This window comes from Palaemon carinicauda, chromosome 4, assembly GCF_036898095.1.
Source record: "Palaemon carinicauda isolate YSFRI2023 chromosome 4, ASM3689809v2, whole genome shotgun sequence".
NCBI classification, from domain to species: domain Eukaryota; kingdom Metazoa; phylum Arthropoda; class Malacostraca; order Decapoda; family Palaemonidae; genus Palaemon; species Palaemon carinicauda.
The window spans coordinates 88,544,416-88,564,797 of record NC_090728.1 but is presented as its reverse complement, the minus strand read 5'-3'; the positions used below and the strand labels follow the sequence as shown (position 1 = coordinate 88,564,797).

Sequence of the window (20,382 nt, the reverse complement as noted above, 5' to 3'; positions counted from 1 at the left end):
ACTTGATCCTGAAGGGTCCAAATGGGATCCCCTACCCCCGGATTTTTAAGTCTTGGCCATAAACTCCGGGACGAAGCTGAGAATTAACTCTCCCCATCCCCTTAAATGAGAGATGTCATCTGATAGGCCATGTAGTTCATCGACTCTTTCAGCAAAAGCCAAAGCGAACAGGAACACCATTTTCAGAATAAGGTGATGATCTGTTGCCTAGTGTACTGGTTCATAGGGAGTTACCCTCAGAGACAGAAGGACTCGAACCACAATCCAAGGAGGAGGTCTAACCTCCAACTGGGGACAAGTCATCTCATAACTTTGTATAAGTATAGAAAGTTCCAACGAGAGGAAATATCTATTCCTTTCAGTTTAAGGGTGAGATCTAAGGCTGAATGGAAGCCTTTGACTGCTAAACCTGAGAGGAGCATTTCTTCCTGAAGGTGTACCAGGAACTCTGTTATTGTTAAAATAGGGGCATAAAACAGACCACTTCACCCGGAAGACTGACCCTGAAGAGCATCTGAGGTGTCTAGATATCCTTTCCGCTACTCATAGCGAAAAGCCTTTCTGAGAGAGGTGCTGGACAGTTTCCAGGCGTGAAGTTGAAGCGAAACTACGGCTATGTGGAAGATGTTGGCATGTAACTACAGTAGGGTCCCGAATTAAGCGTGTTCGAATTACACGATTCCCCTTTTCCGCGATCGCTATTTTTCAAAAATAAATTTTCTGTATCTGCGAGGCTGTTCAAAGTTCGCGAGTCAAGCACTACAAAATGTATCAAATCTATTGTCTTTTTAAGTATATTGGTAGCCCTAAATACGGTGATTTATAATAAATGTTACAAAACAATATTAACATTACATTTCATTAACATAATTTCATAATGAATAGCCTATTTAAGGATAAAATTCCACATCAACAATGAAATCAACTGTTAACTGTGCGAGTCCAGCTGACAAAATGTAAACAGAAATGTGGTTACGTTCTCGGCAATCTTTATCTTTCTCCAACCTTACGATAATTGTAATGGTAGTGTTAATGATGGTATATTAAAGCATTATTTTTGTTTAGTACAGTATATTTAAAAGCCTTATTTTTCCCTCTGGGCGTTCAAGGTTTTCACGAGTAGACTGGGTTCGTTTATCAGCAGTGAATAGCCTAAACTTCGGTAACGAGTCGTCAATATTTTGTCATATTTTAAACAGTATACATTTGATTTGCAAACATTGGTTTTGTAGAGTAGACGGTAAAATAAAATCTAGAGAGGGAGAGAGAGAGAGAGAGAGAGAGAGAGAGAGAGAGAGAGAGAGAGAGAGAGAGAGATTTGATGGCAGAAATCTCTCTCTCTCTCTCTCTCTCTCTCTCTCTCTCTCTCTCTCTCTCTCTCTCTCTCTCTCTCTCCCGTAAGAAATAAAACCATAGTTCACATATGGCAACTTGAGTTTAAGAATGAAATTAACATGAATATTGTTAGTTGTGGCGATCAATTCCTCGCTTCAGGGGGTACACGAAACAAAAACACGACATTCAATTACAACAGCTGATTCTCTCTCTCTCTCTCTCTCTCTCTCTCTCTCTCTCTCTCTCTCTCTCTCTCTCTCTCTCTCTCTCTCTCTCTCTCGTTTCTCGTTATACAATACTCACAAATAGATGAAGAAACCAAAATCGGTTTTCTTGAAGTGTCAATTAAATACAAAACGAAAAAATTATACCGTGTATACATCCATTTCAATCATAGCTTAAAATACGGTAACCGATTTCGTCCGCAAACCACTATTTTTTAGGAAACACCATTCTATTCCAGAAAATTTTTACTCTTTAAATGTCAATTGCGCTATAATAAAACATGTACTTATGTTGTTAAATTTCGGGTGTTTTAAAAATCGAGTATTGCTAACTTATTTTTGTTTTACTTTTGGCTGTGATCACATCAGCTGATGTCTAGCTTCCGCGCGAATACAATAACAAAGAATTGTTTACACCATTTCTTAACTTATTCAAACCATCTATACAGTTAATATTACATAAACACCAATGTGTTATAACCTATCATATTTATTGTTTAGTACTTTAAAACCATCCCTCTCTCTCTCTCTCTCTCTCTCTCTCTCTCTCTCTCTCTCTCTCTCTCTCACATCGAACGTTATAGCGGTAACCTAATTGTTCGGTGACTTTAAAAATAGGCCTAGTACTTTCTTCTTTTACCTTTTTTGCATATGGATCCATAATTGAGGTGGGTACAAGTTGACTTATAACTGAAGTTAGGAAAAGTATTTTGGATATGGAAAGGACAATTATCTTTCGTAACAGTTTAGAATTATCGTAAGTTATCACTCTGTCATTAGCGGCAGTTTGCTATTGTGGATTAAACGCATAAGGAAAACAAAATTTCCAGCTTTGCTACGAATTTAGGAATTTATATGGATACGGTAACTAAAATATTTGTAATAACATAATGTTTACTAAATGTTTGTAATATCATTAGTTATGACTTAGATCATGTGTGTTTAATGCATTCGTTTGTTTATTATGATCGAAGATGGAGCGTAAACAAATGGAAGGTTTCCGTTTCAGGCGGCATCATAAAGAAAAACATTTCATAAATGGCATTCATTTCATTTATTTGAAAGTTCTAATAAAAAATAATTAGAACATTGGTAATAACAAATTCAACATATAATCTATACTTGGTAAAATTGCTGTCAATTCAAAAACACAGATGTATAAATGCGTCTGTTTCTTCGTTGTGATCAGAGATAAACGTAAACAAAACATTGGTTGTCATTTTCTATTGTGCTTTTTAGCGTGTTTAGGAAACGCATGATATAAAATCGCCTTTATTTTGATAATTCTGGATTTTCAATCATACAACAAGCTAGTCTATAGAGTGATGGTTTTGCTATTCACCAGTTGTATTATACAATAGATATGACAAACATTAAAATTTGTCTGTATTTTGGGTTGTGTTATAACGGGAAATATATGGTGTTTACACCTATCCTGGTTGTAATTTTAACCATTTTTCAAGTTATTAGAACTTTAAAGTATATTAAATGTTTTATTTATTTACAAGAACAATTTGATATTATAAAGAAATACAGTATAGTACAAAGAAAGTATTGGAAATGGGTAGTAAACACATTTGAATAGGCAAATTGCTGGTTGCCATGGCCGCAATGGAATTATTTCTGTTAGTTGTGTGTTTCGAAATTCGCGATTTTCCATTTACACAAGGTCATTAATCGACCAAATTCTCGCATAATTCGGGACCCTACTGTATTTGAATAGATGGTGTCATGGAGTAATTTCACTCAGAAGCTCCGTCGGGAGCTGCAGAAGGTTGAGGAACCATTCTGCATGATGCCATAGTGGAGCTACTAGAGTCATTGAAAAGCTCTTGCTTATCCTGGTTGGTTAAGGACTTTTTCATCAGACAGAACTGGGGAAATGCATACACACCTATGTTGTCAAACTGTTGGAATGCATCTTGCCAGAGAGCCTGGGGGTCCAGGACTGGGGAACAGTGGAGTGGGAACCTAAAGTTCAGGGCCATTGCAAACAGGTCCACCATCGGGGAACACGACAAAGTCAGAACTTTGTTGGCTATTAGATGATTCAAAGACTACTCAGTGCTCAGATTGCCTGCAAGCACATTCCTATTGCCCAGAATGAGGCGAGCGGATAGGGACACCGAGTTGTCTTTTGTCCATCCGAGTAATTCTACTGCTAGATGGTTGCTGGTACCTTTCTGATTTGGACCAAAGGACAGAGCTGGTTTGGTGCATCATATGGGGGCCCCACTTGCTTTTGATGCATCCAAAAAGAGTATCAGTTCCAGATGGGAGGATAAAAGGATTGATCTCTTGCGGAGGTTCTCGTCTGTCACCCACTATCTGAGGTCTGTCAGCTATTCTGACCGTAGTTCAGCCAGGGTGCCAGGGAAATCGTTTGCTTGCTTCCACTTGGACTTGAGGTACCAGTGGACCCATGAGAAAAGATTTTCCTCCTCCGATCATCGGAAAATGGGAAGAGCATTGGGCTACTTGGTCAACCAATTACCCTGTAGGGTGGTCAACAATAGCCCGGTGATTGTGACTGTAGTTCCCCTCCCTTAAGGGCTAGCATGTTTGAGTGGAACAAGCACACCTTGACTCTTAAGTGAAAGTAAAAGTTCCTCGATTTGTCCCGAGAGGTTGAGTGATTGCGTAGCAAGAAACATCTTGAGTTTTTATCAAGACGTGCAACTGATTGCACGCTTCTACTATGAAGGAGGGGGAGGATCCTGTCCTCCCTACAACTGCCACCAATCTAGTAGAGGTTGTCCGAGTAAGAATGTTACAGATAGGTAAACCAGGCCAGTTCTGCTTATGTTATTACAGCGAATCTCCTTAGAGATCGCTTTCCAAACAAAAGATCAGTCAGTAACTACAGAACGCACCCAACTACTCTCAAGGGATAAGATTGTGACGTGTCTTCAATCTATTTTTGGACGAGTAATATGTGCTTAAGTCCATCTAAGGAACCGTATCACAAACCAGGGAGCCTACGAACCTATGGGCGTACCCCAAATTATAGTTGTGTCCGGGACTCGGTTGGAGAACGCTGAAAACGTTCGTAACCGAGATTTTCTCCTTCTTAAGAAAAACAATAAACATTTGTATTTCTTCGTCTCCAATTAGCAAAACTGGCCTATTTATTAAATGTTCCATTCTGCGAAACGGATTCGCTTATGAAAAGTATTTTTGAAAAACTTAGTCCTTCGATCGGAAAGAAAGGAAGGAGCTGCCTATAAAGGCAGACCACATAAGCAATATGTCTGGTTATGGGAAGGTAGAATAGTAATGTGCTGTATAACCTAGTTTCCCATAAAGGATATAGCCATAACACTTTCAACTTATTAGGACGGAGTTCTAATTGTAGGATGGTCTATAAAGTGCGACGAATTGCAACATTAGTGCCCCAGGCATTTTTGATCGGTGACTAGCTGTAGTATTTATTTTAGATATGAGCGCATACGACCGCAAACAAAACATACAGTTATTGTAGGGATCATTTCTCCATTGTTTGCCAACCCGTCTTTTAGCTTCCTTGTGGGCGGAGTTTGTAAAGTTGTAAATGTAATGAGAAGTTGACAACGTTTGTTCCTATCATTCGTAAACTAAGCTAACACTGCTCCCTTGGGACTAAAGGCTTGAGACAATAACCTGTAAAGGTAAAACAATAAAATGTTTCACAAGTCTATTGTGTTAAATGAGAATTCGTTGTGTCCGGGGGCACAATAACAACATGTGGCTGACTCGAACAATCGGTAGAAACCGTGTTTGTGGCAATAACCTTAAGGTTTCATCTTGGAGTGCACGCACCCAAGAAGGAGCTCTTACAGCTTTTTTTATGTAGTTTTAATGAATGCCTGCCGGAGTTATATAAAACTTCTCAGGGACGAGTTTCCCAGAAAAAGGGGTAGTCTTATATGTAAGGGTTTGCTAAAAAAACACATACATCAAGCCGGTTCGTATGGGGTTGCCATCGAACGCTTTCTAGCTAGCGAGAAAAGCTACCATCTACAGCAGGTAAAGACCTGCCAGAAGGAATTGAACTGGATTGTAAAAATTCCTCCTGCTCTACTTCCGTTCCGGCAGTAGCGAGATTGACGCTGATATCACAAAGGGCGATGGTTTCTCGGTGAAGAGAGACGATCACAGGCCGGAGCTGGCATGACCAGCCTAGCTGGCGCATAGTGAGCAGCTGGGAGTGTAAAGCAACATTACAAGTCACTTGACGCTGCTCCGTCATGCAATGCTGTTTTGCCACGACATAATGCATAGGAGCAAACATGGACTGGATAACCAAACCACCCCGTGTGTGTGTGTGTGTGTCAACCACAGATCTTTCAATGAAATTGCAATGAGAGCCCAGGGGTTCTATGTCATAAACACCTTAAAACTGGCCGCGAATCTTATCCCGAGAGTCCATAGGGTCTGCGCCACGAGGACCCGAAGGTCCATGAGGGTTACGAGAGCCCTGGGGCTCAGCGTAACCGATGAAATGAGAGGCAAAAGGCTCAGTGTGACGCCAGTCACGAGAACCTGAAGGCTCAACATGACAAAAGTTGGGAAACTCTGTGTTACGTCAGCCATAAGTCTCGACATAAAGAGGGTTATGAGAGCCCAGGGGTTCAGTGTAATGCCTGATTCCCCAAGGCACCAGTCTTGAGAGCCCGAAGGCTCAATGTGACGAGAGTTGGGAAACTCCACGTTATGTGATCCACAAGGCTCGACATAACAAGGGTTACGAGAGCACAGGGGTTCAGCGTAACACCAGTCACGATAGCTCGAAGGCTCAGCGTGACACATGACATGGGGGCTCGAAGGTTTAGTGTGACACAGGTTGCGAGAGCCCGAAGGCTTCTGGTTATGAGAGCCTGAAGAGTCAATGTAACGGGTGGCTCAAGAGCCCAAAGGATCAGCATGACATGCAACACGAGAGCCTCAAGGCTTAGCGTGACGCAGGTCCCTGGAACCCAAAGGTTCAGCATAACCTTTGTTATGGGAGGCCGAAGGCTCAGCGAAACGGGTGGCATGAGAGCCCGAAGGCTCAGCGAAACGGGTGGCATGAGAGCCCAAAGGCTAAGCGTAACCGGTGTTGCGAGAGCCCAAGGGGTCAACGCAACAGGAGACTGAAGACTACCAGTTACGAGAGCCAGAAGGCTCAGCTTAACGGATGGCATGAGAGCCCGAAGGTTCATCATAACCTATGTTGCGAGAGCCCAAGAGCTCTGCGCAACTGGAATCAAGATTTCATGTCATGAGAACCCAAAGTGTCAGCATGACGAGGACCCAAACGTCTCATGTTACAAGAGACCAAGGGTTCAACGTAACATGAACAAGGGTTCGGTGCCACGAGAGCCCAAGGCTCAACGTGACGAGGACACGGGGTCCCAGGTTGCGAGAACCCGAAGGTTCAACGTTACCAGAGCCCGAGAGCTCAGTGTCCCAAAAGTCTTAGGGCTTAACGAGACCAGAACCCGATGGTCCTGTGTTGCGAGAACCTGAAGGCTCAATGCAACACGAGCCCGAAAGCCTGTGGTCATGCAAGCCCAATGCATGATGACCATCACGAGGCCCTGTAAGGACATAGAAACTTGAACCCTCGGGCACCTCCTTATCACTGGAGGAGGGGCATGACCGGTTGGAAGCTTCCTCTCCCAGGAGAGAGGTCTGTTTCCCAAAGAGAACATGGCCTAGGACTACGATCTGACCCGTCCTTGGGGGAGATGCGTAGGTGTAAGTCACATGCCTAGGACTTTGCTTTCCCACCGCCCCTGGAGGAGAAGCAACGTCTTCGGCGTCAGCCACAAGACCAAAGTCAGACTGACAGGTAGTAGTACCTGCGCCCACCCGACACAAGAACCCGAAGGATCCATGACGAGGAGAACCCGAAGGATCCACGACGAGGAGAACCTGAATGAAGAATTGGCATAAAAATGTGATTCACAAAAGTTGAAATAAAGGTTCAAACTCCAATATTTAGATAGTTTGGAGTTTGGGCAAGTCATAAGAAGGGAGAAATAGTCAGAAAAACAGTAGATGTGGAGGTGACAGGACAAAGACTAATAGGAAAGCTTAGGGAATTGTGAAAAAGACACATATGAAGTCCTTGACCTGGTGGGAGTTTAAAAGACAGAAGAGAATGTAGAGACCATATTTAAAGTCTAAACATCATAAAGAGAATAGTTAATGTACAATGTTTATTAGTGGCTATGTTGCACTAAAATTAACTTTTCTTTGGTCTGATCTTTTTTTACATAAATGCAAATTCTGTGCAAGATTGTGTAGGATGTAAGCAATCTTTTCAGTTTGTTTTGTATAAGTTGTTAATTGGTTGCTATGTTGAACTAAAATTTATTTTTCTTTGCTCTGACTTTTTTACATAAATGAAAATACTGTGCAAGCTTGTGCAAGACGTAAGCAATCTTTTCAGTTTGTTTCATATAAGTTTACAAGTTCTGAATGAGAAAACATTCCAACACAAGTTTATCTAGGACTCAAACATCTGGGTTGTGATCATATTTTGCAAACTTCTGAATGCAAGTAAACATAACTTTTTGAAACCCTTCCTATCTTTTAAAACTCACATGCAAAATGAATCTATCATTATTAACAAATTACTTATGGCACTATTTGTAGTTGCTGTAACAATTTCCTCATAACTTATCAATACATACATGAACACTGTAAACACTTCTAACCTTTTTTGGATGGCATCTCCACAGGTGACTCTTCTGTTATCCCTGGGTCTGTAAGATAAAAAAAGAATTACCATTCTTTGGATTCTCATAGATCCATATATTTGCAGATTGGAACGATGTACTAATACCAAATATTATAAAAGTGTGTTTTTCTTGTGCAAAATAAATTGCAACACTAGCCAATACAGAGTAATCCTTTTTAACACATTCATTCTCACAATAAATTAATATTCTACATTACTGATCATAAAGAGCATTCCACTATTGATTTTTCATCATAATGTAATCAATTGCCAAAACTTCAAACAACATAAGTCACTATTGCACATTAACATCACAGCAATGAAAGTGCAATTGTAGATAAGAGCTAACATAGTATTTGGGATTTTTTCTTATTAATTCTTAATAAATTCCAACAGCTAGTTTCATAATTTTTCAGCTGTTTTAAAGAAATGTTCCCAATAATTAAAAGTCATACTCTAATATGAATATCAATAGCATTGTAACATTTGACCAAATAAAGTGCCTCTATAATCCTTGATATCAGTGATAACAGTAATGTTTAAGCTTTCATACATCACAACACTAATACCTATTTATATTCAAAACATTATTCATTCAAACTTAAGAAGAGATCATTGGAGAGACAATCAATCTTTAAATTGATCTGCCCACTTCTTGATAGACCTTGGCAATATCAATGAAAAAAGAAAACAGATTTTATACCTAGCTCTTTTTTTTGGTATATGAACTTACCTGGGACTTCTTTCATGAACTCTTGCATTGGCATTTTCCCATTTGTGCCAATGCGAGTCAAGGTGGATGAATCATGTGATGCAAGGGTGTCAGTAGAGGTATCCAAGTCTGCATTACATGCCACTTTTTGCAATTTATGGCACTTTTTATGGACAAGAAGTTTACATTGGGTACATTTAAAGCCTTGGCGACCCAAGCCCCATATTCTGTCTTTACAAAACTCACATGATGCTCTCTGAAAAAGAATAGATTATATGAGCATTACAAGTGCCTTTAAACATCCAAAATATTCACTGGCTTTATAGCAAGCAATGCTCTATTTTTGTAATGATCATGCTCAATATGATGAATATTTAAATCCAAAAAAGAATTGCTCTATGCAGGTAGCCATAGATGGTAACATGCTTCATCAATATTATGACATGCCTCACTTTGAGTAAATATTACATTATATTTTGAATATTTGAAATGCCAAACAATTAACAAACCATTTTATCACTTAAAAGTTAAAATGCTTCTGTGAATAAACACTAGTCTTGAGTGTTAAGATCTAATATCATTACAAAATGTTTTAGCCTAAAAAAGAATCCCTAGAATAAATTGGCAAAAAAATGACTGAATACTATGCATCCCTGCAAATTTCCTAAATTTAAAAAATGTAGAATTTTCTCTTAATGCAATTTTTTTTTTCTAAACACAAATGGGAAAAACATTTTCTTAACACTATGCATCATTGCAAATTTCGTGAATGAGAAAAAATACAATTTGCTCTAAATACAAATTTTATAAATTTTCAAAGATACAATATTCTCTGAAATAATTTCTTTTTAATATACCACAATATCAATAGATCTACTGTATATCACATAAACATTATTCCATTAATAATCCAAGAACAAAATGGATGTTACAAAAATCATATTTTTCCAAATCACAAATATTTTACTACTATACAACTACCAAGAACTTACAAAATCCACACATAAACTTGTTTCATTCACAATAATTCTCACTTACCCAGCTGTAAAGCCATATTTTAAGAGTTGAAAATGCTGTGTGGTCTTTCAGGAGTCCACATTGAGAGCTACATAGAAGAAGAAGTTGGCAATTCTCTTTCGTAGCAAACAAGTCTACCTGGAGATCCGGTACTAACTCTAAGATCCCCCCCCCCCCCAGAAGACATTTTGTCCCAGGGTCCACTCGGTCTACAGGACTGTCTGTCTGGATAGGCTGTCCACCACTTCAAAATGGGGAGTCTCTCTCTATTGTATTGAGGAGTTTGTCTTGAGCATGATCCCTTTTTCTGAGGCAACAGACTGCAACCGATTGTCTATGAAGATTTTCAAATGGGAGTTCCATTAGGATAAATCCTCTTCAGTGTCAGGATGACCACCATCAGTTTCAACACATTTATGTGAAATGTTACAAACCAAGGGGACCATTTCTCGGACACGAAAGTTTCTTCCAAATGACCTCCCGATTCTGAGAGAGGGACCGACCAGGTAGTAGCGGCTGATAGTCCCAAAGTCCCTTTCGAGCCACCCTTCTCCACACTCAGTTGTGGTCCTTTAGCCTGTTCTTCAACAGTTGGTCTACTGTGGAGGTGACCTAAAGGCTCAAGTTGTCGTCTGGAAGACGTGGCTCAAAATACAGGATTGAACTCTGTTTAGAATTCTCAACCGAGATGCTTTTGTAAGCTTACAGTGGCTGTCATCAGATTCCATCGCAGACCTAACCACTCAAATACCCTTTTTGGTACTAATCTTTTTGTCGCAAAGTTTGTCAGGAAACCTAATTCCTGCAATATCTTCAAGATCGGAGTAGTGTACTTAAGAAATTACTCTCCTTTCTCTACAAAGACCAGCCAATCATCCAGATAAGCCTTTACCTAAACTCCCTGCAATCACAGGAGTTTGATCACTACCTTTACAAGTTTTGTAAACACCCCTACATTGTCTTGAACCTGTACACCCCACTTCTGAGATGGAACCCTAGGTAAGGTTGGAAATGGTGAACAATGGGGAAGTGCCAATAGGTATTTTGGACATCTATACTATAGGTCTAGGGCCTTGGTATAGTAATTGATGGGCAGGTTTTATGGTCATCTTGAACAGGTTGCATCTGATGAATTTGTTGAGGAGAGACAAGTTGAGGATGACTTCTATCCAGGGGGGGGGGGGTAATTTCTTTCAGTATGTTGAATACAGTAGTCTCACCTGGAATTTAAGGAATTTACACCTTTCTATGACTCCTTTCTCCAACATCTTACTCACAAAGGAGTTCAGTTCCAGGGTTCTAAGTTGATGAAAACTGAGGTGTGGTAGAGGATACTATATTATGTACCAGAAGAGTAAAAGTCCACTCTTCCTAAAGCAATATAGTCAACCCCAACCTATACTACTCCTTGGCAATATCCTAATTTTCTGGTAAATCAACTAGCTCCCTTGATTCCTTTGGATAACTTCCAGTGCCCTCTTCTAGTTCAAAACCACAAGTTGGACTGACCTTGGTAAGTGGTCTTACCTTGGGAGGGGGAATTATGGTGGCCCCTCTCCTCCCGAAGACACTGTGTACACAAAGGCTAAAGGAACAGAAAATTACACAGCAGGTGGTTTAACACAAAAATTCTTTTACTCACACTTTATCCAAATCTACGAAGAGAGGACATGGAGCCTCACTTTGTACTTAGCCTTTATAAAGTTCTAGAGGGCTTTGTAAAAAGTCCTGCATAACAACTTGACCATGCCTGCTGTGGCCATCTTAGAACCTCCTATAGGCCCCATTTCCAAAGATGTATTTGCTGACACTAAGTTGAACAGGGTCTGATGGTCACTAAACTCAGCTACTCAAAAGGCATCTAGGACTAGTAGCAAGAAAAAATCCCTCAATTGATTAGTTCCAAATTGAGCGTCCCACTTCTTGGCCAAGAATGCCTCGTGATACCCTTTTAGTTCTTTGAACCCTTCAAACTCATTAGGGTATACTCCCAGAAATGGCTACACTCTTTGGGCAAGGTAAACTCACTTCTACAAAGCACCTCCTTCATAGACTTAATTGATAATTTTGACAGTTTTGCTAGAAATGGTGTATTCTGGTCAAGCACTCTCACTCCCTGCTCCAGCATCTAATATTGTTTCTGCTAAATTAATGCCTTATGCAACATCACAACCATCACCTTTGGGATTGTGGTAGTTATGTCCTGAGGGATGGATCCTTGAATCTTCATTCCGAGTTTAGAAATGCCGCCAGGTTTTCAAACTCAATGTCATCCCATGGCAAATCTGTATACTTATGTTTAAACACATTAGACTGGATAGAATGTGCACCCATCACAGGGTTGCCAAAGGTTACATACTAAGGTCTCCATGGAAACCACACAGCACCTCCTCAAAAATACCGGTAAGTTTCTTCCTTCATCAAAACGCCTTTATTATTCATATATCCAAGATTTTAGTTTGGGGTAAAGGTGTAAAAAAAACCGCACCACAATCTCAAAACCTATCTATTCATTATTTTAAAGTATCATTTCAAGTTGCCAGGGTGGAACAGATCACATCATAGGAAATTTTCTTGAAAATCTTACTGGAAACTTGTGTAAAAAATAATACTGCTTAAAATGGAAAATCTACATATTCGAACCAAAAATGTATTCAAGAGTTTCAATTAGAGTGCATATTACAATATCCTGCAAGATGCGCTAAGAACACAAAATGCAGTGCATATTACCAAACTATTTAAAACAGTTACTAAGACTGCAAAGAATCATATGTTTTCTCTTGCTGACAAGAAAAGAAAACTCTACTAAGTGAAAATAAATATAAACATCCTAAGCAATTAATCAAGGATTGTTTATTTCAAGCAAGTAGTACATCTTGACATCTTGATCCATCATTCTCAAGCACTTGTATTTCCTTTAATATTTGCAACAGTTCCTTTAAACTAGAAGTATGTCAAAACAAGAACTCACCCTGTTAAATCTCTTTGCTTGAAATATATGGCCATTGACCTTGTAGAGCTTTCTCCATCTACGAGCTCCCCTTCTGTAGATGCTCCCTGAAAAGTAAGATATGAAGCATAAGCAGAGAATTCAAGGAAGAGAACATTTCACATTGAATGAAGTATAAAATTCTAATTGGCCTACTTCATGCAGTCAAGAATTGCTTTCATAAAAACATTAAATAATCTTTAATTAATCTTTATTTTTCCTATGCAAACCTGAGTTCTATAATAGGAGTACGATTTCAGTGAAGCTCAAAATTTTGCTGTTTAAATCTAAAATGAGGTGTAGGTACTGGTGGATAGTGAGGAAGCCTGCTCGGCTACCCGCTCATTCAGTAGATACTTTGACCTTCACCTAGGACTTGCAGGGTGGATTAGAAGGGAAGTGTAACTTGAAGGACTCAGGTTTGTATAGTCAGGAAAATAATAAACTACTTTAAAAATTTGTGATTTGTTTCAACACGATTACAAACCCTCGTCTTTTAATAGGAGACTTTTCCTTGGGAGGGAGGAAGCTCCTATAACCAAACTAGCTGGTTTAAAATACAGTACCAGGATGCCATATTATTATTACTAGCTATGCTACAACCATAGTTGGAAAAGCAGGATGATATAAGCCCCAAGGCTCTAACAGGGAAAATAGCCCAGTGAAGGAAGGAAATAAGAAAACAGATAAAATAGTGTACAGGAGTGAACCTTCAAGCAAGAAAACTCTAAGTTGAATCCTAACAAAACTCAAAGTATGATTGTAAGTAGGTCAAGGACGATGGCTCCTCAACATCCGGATCTCAGTATTGATAATGTTTCTTTAAATTTGTATGACTCTTAAAATTTTAGGTGTGATTCTCGACAGCAAATTTACTTTTGAGAAACACATTAAGTCTGCGTCTTCTTCAATTGCACAAAAAATTGGCTTATTGAAAAAGTCTTTTAAGATTTTCAGTGATCAATCTATTCTGAAGAAGTGTTTTAATTCTTTCATTCTACCTTGTTTTGAGTATTTTTCTCCTGTCTGGAGATTCTCATCTTAATTTGTTGGACAGAAACTTACGGTCGATTAAATTTCTTATTCCTGATCTAGATATTAATCTTTGGCACTATCATTCAATTAGTTCATTATGCATGTTGCATAAGATTTTTCATAACTCTGACCATCCTTTATATTCAGATCTCCCTGGACAATTCTATCCTGTTCGTAATACTAGGCAGACAGTTAATTCTAATAGCTAGGCCTTCTCCATCATGAGGCTTAATACTACACAGTATTCTAGAAGTTTTATTCCAGCTGTTACCAAGTTGTGGTGTGATCTTCCTAATCGGGCAGTTGAGTCAATAATAGAACTTCAAAAGTTCAAAGTTGGAGCAAATGTTTTTATGTTGACCAGGCTGACATGAGTCTTCTTATAGTTTATATATGACATATCTGTTTTTGACGTTAATAATTTATATATGGCATACCTATTTTGACGTTGTTACTGTTTTTAGAATGATTTATTGTTCATTTATTCTCATCACTTATTTATTTCCTTATTTCCTTTCCTCACTGGGCTATTTTTCCCTACTGGAGCCCTTGGGCTTATAGCATCTTGTTTTTCCAACTACGGGCCATCTTTAGCTGCATCCTCATCTGTAACAAGTACGGGGTTCCACAGGATAAGAAAGAATATCTGCACCTCTAGGGAAAGCAGGTAATGCAGCCTCGTTCTAGGTTTATTCTAAGGTTACATTGATAGTTATTTTTCTTCAATGTCTCCCCCATAGAGGAGGGAGACAAAAGGCTCAAAAGCCAGAATACCAGGAGAAAGGCAAGGTCCAGAGGATTTTTAACCTTTGAGGAAGACCTGGAAGGAGAAGAATCTCGCTTGGACTTATTTCTCTTCTTGCTGTACTTCAGCCACTTGGGCGAAGGCAGCGCCCCCACACTCCTCACAGGGTAATGAGTGCATGAGTCATGATCCCTACAAGAAGGGCCTAACAAATTAGGATCCACAGAAGCTATGCTCATAAATGTTACCTTGGGCAGGACCCCAAGCCGACATGTGGTTTTTCCACTTGAAAAAAAAAAAAAAAAAAAAAAAAAAAAAACCGAGAGTCAAGTATTTTAGCACTGAGAGTTATCCTTATTACTCGACAGCTGAAGTCAAGTGGCTACTCACTTAGCTGGCTAGGAGGAAAGGGAGGGGGGCAATCTCTTGTTACCCATCAGTAACTACCTACATCTCAATATGAATTTTAACAGCAGGGTTTCCAACTTCGCTAAAATCATACTCCTTTTAAATGACAGGGTTGCATTTGTGTAAAAACAAATTTTGTTTTATACGCCAAATTTACAATTAAACAATTATTTGATAAATATATACTATTATCTGAAAAGATAAAAAATACTCAATTTTTTTAATCGACAGTAATATTTATAACTTATGTCTTTTTATTGTTTATATATGAAATATCTATTTTGATGTTACTGTTTAAAAATTTTTATTTCAATTATTCATTACTACACATATCTTTTACTTATTTCCTTTCCTCAATGGGCTATTTGTTCCTGTTGGAGCCCTTGAGCTTGTAGCATCTTGCTTTTCAAACTAGGGTTGCAGCTTATTGATAGGTAGTTGGTTGGCCAAGGCACCAGCCACCCATTGAGATACTACCACTAGAGAGTTATAGGGTCCTTTGACTGGCCAGACAGTACTACATTGGAGACTTTTCTCTGGTTACGGTTCACTTTCTCTTTGCCTACACATACACCGACTAGTCTGGCCTATTCTTTACAGATTCTCCTCTGTCCTCATACATCTGACAACACTGAGATTACCAGACAGTTCTTCTTTCACCCAAGGGGTTAACTACTGCACTGTAATTGTTCAGTGGCTACTTTCCTCTTGGTAAGGGTAGAAGAGTCTTTAGCTATGGTAAGCAGCTCTTCTAGGAGAAGGACACTCCATATTCAAACCATTGTTCTCTAGTTTTGGGTAGTGCAATAGCCTCTGTACCATGGTCTTCCACTGGCTTGGGTTAGAGTTCTCTTGCCTGAGGGTACACTCATGCACACTTTTCTATCTAATTTCTTTTCCTCTTATTTTTTTTTAAGTTTTCATAGTTTATATAGGAAATATTTATTTTAATGTTGTTACCGTTCTTAAAATATTTTATTTTTCCTTTCCTCACTGGGCTGTTTTCCCTGTTGGGACCCCTGGGCTTGTAGCATCCTGCTTTTCCAACTAGGGTTGTAGCTTAGCAAGTAGTAGTAGTAGTAATGATAATAATAATAATAATAATAATGATGATGATGATGATGATGATAATACCAAAGAGTAGTCAGAAGGCATATAAAATAAAGGATATAAAAAAATCATATAAAAATTTTCAGAATTAGCATCGTTGCATTTCTCGGGAAATTCAATTGCATTGCATTTCTTGGAAAATTCTGTTGCATTGCATTTCTTGGGAAATTCTATTGCATTGCTTTTCTCAAGAAACTCAGTTACTATTGAATGCCACTACAAACGAACCTTCAGCAATAATCATATTAAGGAACAGCCAAGATACAATAAATAGATAAGCTTATAACTTACAATGACCCTAAAACATAACAAATTTGTCTAATTATTGTCATCATCATCATCAACACCTTTCTAAATTCACCCAAAATCATGAATGATTTCGTAGTTTTCATGTTAACAAAATAATTATTGAATCTGCATCCTCCACGCAATACTTCAAGAATCAAAATATAACTCAGTTTGTAATCTGACCTAAACTTTACCTATCTGTGATATTTAAGAATTTGTAACGAGTATTTCTTTAAATAACTCGAACATGTAGCACATGAAAACAATACAAACTTCATAAAAGTACACATTGTATTCTTTGTTACTCTTGTGTGCACCAATTCTTTGATACTCTTGTGTGTACTACTGTATTATCTACAACTCGTGTGTGCACTATAAAATAATGATAAAAATATATTTTTTTAAAGAATATAAAAAGTTCACTTCACTTAAATCAAAGAGGAAAATTATTTTCAGCAAAATCCCCAGCCTTTTCTTTACTTTACCAACCCCTTCATTTTATAAGTAATCAGTTCAGAATTGAACTATAACAAACCAGTAAGTTCGTCAATCAGGAATTCTCTAGTTCAAAATATAAACAGAAATTACTGGATAATCATCGCTTCTCATTGTAATTTCAAAACATCGTGTGTTTACGAATATAAATCTACCTTCCATCTCTCTGGTGTGTCTATAATGCTTCTACGTTTCTTACATTATATGCATCATATGAACATTTACAAAGCTAAGATTACCTTCGCTATTTGGATTTCCACATTCCTGGCAAGACGAATTCCCATGATTGCATATATCTCCTACAACCAAGGCGGAATTTCTTTCAAGAATTCCACCTCTATGGAATTCACTCCAATACTCATGTCCTGGAACAATAAAACAAGACCTCCTTGCTAAAACTTTCTTGTCGAAGGAATTAAGTATTCCCAGAGACCATCTTTTTGTAATTTTTCTGTCAATATCACCAAGAGATTTCGGTCTTGCGTCTAACATTCTTGACGTCATGCCTTGTCTCAGTCTAGGAGGACGTGCTTGGATAATATTTCTCTCTACAGCAGGAGTTTCAAGATGACCTTTGTAATCCGGAATGGTTGGAAAATCCCCTGTATCAACAGACTGATCATATCTTCTATTCTGTTGCAAGTGTACATCATTTGAATCTGTTTCCAGACTGCCAGAAACAGAAGATGATAATGATTCTGACGAGACTTGGTTTACGGTAGACACAAAATTAGTGCCTGCGTAAGGAATGGTAGTGATGTCTTTTGATGAAACTGAAGGGGTCCTTTCGGTTGGAAGGGTGACAGGCAAATCGAGTGGTGGCTCAACACACGAACCAATATTCATATCTGAATACCTCAAACTGTCTTTTTTCTCATTACAGGTACTAGACCGTCCGTGGACATTATTGGCATCTTTACAAACATATTCACTCGTATTATTGTGTGCATTTGACTTCGGGTGAGACGCCCGTTTCAGAAAAGAACGAAAGGACTTGGATAAGCTGAATCCCCTATTGTTTTTAAATTTCCTTCCTAGGTAATCCTGCTCAAAAGAGATGTCATTTTCTTTATCATCTCGACCAATATCATTAATGCATTCAACTGATGTGGTGCGATATAAAGAGCCTACTTGATGTGGAGAATCGCTAGACACAAAACAACCAAATATAGCTGAAAAGGGTCTCTGCTTATTGGTTTGCCTTCTAAATGTCGTCAAACTTGGGTTTTCAACGCGTAATCTTGTCTCGTCATCGCTGAAAGAGTTGCTGTCATCACTGCTAGTTGCTACTTGATTATTCATCACTATGTTTCAACACAAATTCGTTAAACAAATATTGAAAATTAACATAACTAATAATTTACACAAGTCCAAAGTTATTGCTATGCTGCATAAATGACATGAAACCGGTTTAAACAAGGCTTCTCACACTACAAGACAAGAGATCACAATCTTCAGTGATCAATATCAGATAATAAACACTAAACTCCAAGCACGTAAAATACTCCAAATTCTACTAGAGTTGAGATAACTTTCACTACGTTGACAAAGCACACACACAACACTTCAAAAGAGCAAAAAGAAACAAGGTCGTGTGATCTGAGCAGCCAGAATCAGGACTCTTCTACACTAAGATGATAAACTGAACTGAAGCGCCCAGTAAAGGCTGACGTATGGATGATGTAACGCTTCTAATGAAGGTGACAGGTGGAATTGAACTTCTTGAACTGTTTATATACTTGTCTATCAATCTGTATCATTAACTTATCTTACTGAGTCACAATGGCGGTATCTTATCTGAGACAGATAAAGACCCCGGAGAAAAGATAAAGTAGTAAAAGGCAAAGAGGCGGAGGAAGAGGAAATATAAGATGCCTGTAGCCTAATGGCAGTAGAGCTGCAGAGACGCTGCAGCCAATGAATACCAATCTGTGCGTCAAATTCTCTCGGCACGAGTCACAACACAACCAATTAATCTTATCTTTCTCGAGTGCACCTGGAGCACCGCAGTCAGCGATCACGTAATTCTATTAAATGATACCTCACTTCCTGTGCACTGTTTCCGTATCATAAACATCCAAGGATCCAGTAAAACTTCCTTTATAATGAAAATCCTTACGATGCCCATTAGATCCCATGCGCAGACTCCGCTATCTTAAATCGACAACGTTTCACGATATAATGCACAGATCCGATAACTTTAAAACTGTACGTGGACTTAGTTTTGTAAAACTGCACGTTCTCCTTCCCAACAAGCCATGCGGCATATGAGCAATGTTAGGCACCACGGAACTGTAATGTGCTGTATACATGAATGCTCAAACTATAGTATGTTGCTAGTCGAGTTCCCCAACTTCTTCAATGTAATAACCTCACTGGTTTTTCATCAATCTAATCCGTATTTTCTTTTGTTGTTTATTATCATTATAACAATATTTATAATAAGTAATATAAAACAATACACATTCATATGTTCATGCTTATTAAGTAAACAGCTTATAAAACATTAGATTAATATAAACTATTTAAAAGTAAAACGAACCATCTCATTTTTTATTATTATTACCAGAATCAATATTATAACTATTGTCACCATTAAAAAGAAGTTCAACAAGCCCATTGTATAAAATTTCAGAACTCTCAAAGGGTTGCACGAAGAACTCGTTCATGTATGAGGGGACAAAATTGACGATCACGACATAATGGAAAAAGTTGGACAGCTTACATGGGAAGAAACTGAAGGGAGAGGAAAGAAATACTAAGAGGAACACTAAGTAGCTGTGACTAATTGCAGTTACCATGCATGGACACTTCATAATATAGTAATAATCACAACAATAATATCAGACGAATTTTCCAACTAAGTGCATCTGAATTCTAACATTTTGAAAAGAATCTATCTTATGCCCTTCTACTTTTTGTAAATATTTTAACCACAGATTTGTACTTCTAAAATGAAATAAAAAAAAATAGGAAAGGTAGTAAAAATTGATCAACATACTTAAAATAATAAAAAAAAATAGAAAGGTAATTGTTTGAACTACATACAGAAAATCATCGGAAAGAAAGGAATAGTGTGAACTTCAGAAATGATTTACATTTCACTTATGATCAAATTATGTCGAAGAAGATATAAAAAAGGAAGGTCTGAGGAATAGAAATTGCAGGGCGTGAAAAAACGAGGAAGAAAAGATATAACTAAAAATAAATGTCAGAAAACAATAGAAATTAACAAGATATTTGAATATCAGAACTTTTTACAAATAAAGTCTTAATATCGAAGGATAAAATAAGGTAAACAGATTGCAATAAACGAAA

General features: G+C 38.2%; 1 protein-coding gene across 4 annotated transcripts in view; it reads right to left on the bottom strand.

Annotated features, from left to right (window-relative positions):
- The window catches only part of aPKC (protein kinase C iota type), a 354,044-nt gene that overhangs the window by 68,341 nt on the left and 265,321 nt on the right, over positions 1-20,382 (bottom strand). For all 4 annotated transcript variants that reach the window (XM_068372436.1, XM_068372435.1, XM_068372437.1 and 1 more), the window contains 3 exons: positions 12,966-13,051; positions 8,999-9,233; positions 8,243-8,290 (listed from right to left, as the gene is read on the bottom strand). In XM_068372436.1, the coding sequence (XP_068228537.1) occupies positions 8,243-8,290; positions 8,999-9,233; positions 12,966-13,051 (369 nt within the window). The remainder of the gene's footprint in view (positions 1-8,242; positions 8,291-8,998; positions 9,234-12,965; positions 13,052-20,382) is intronic.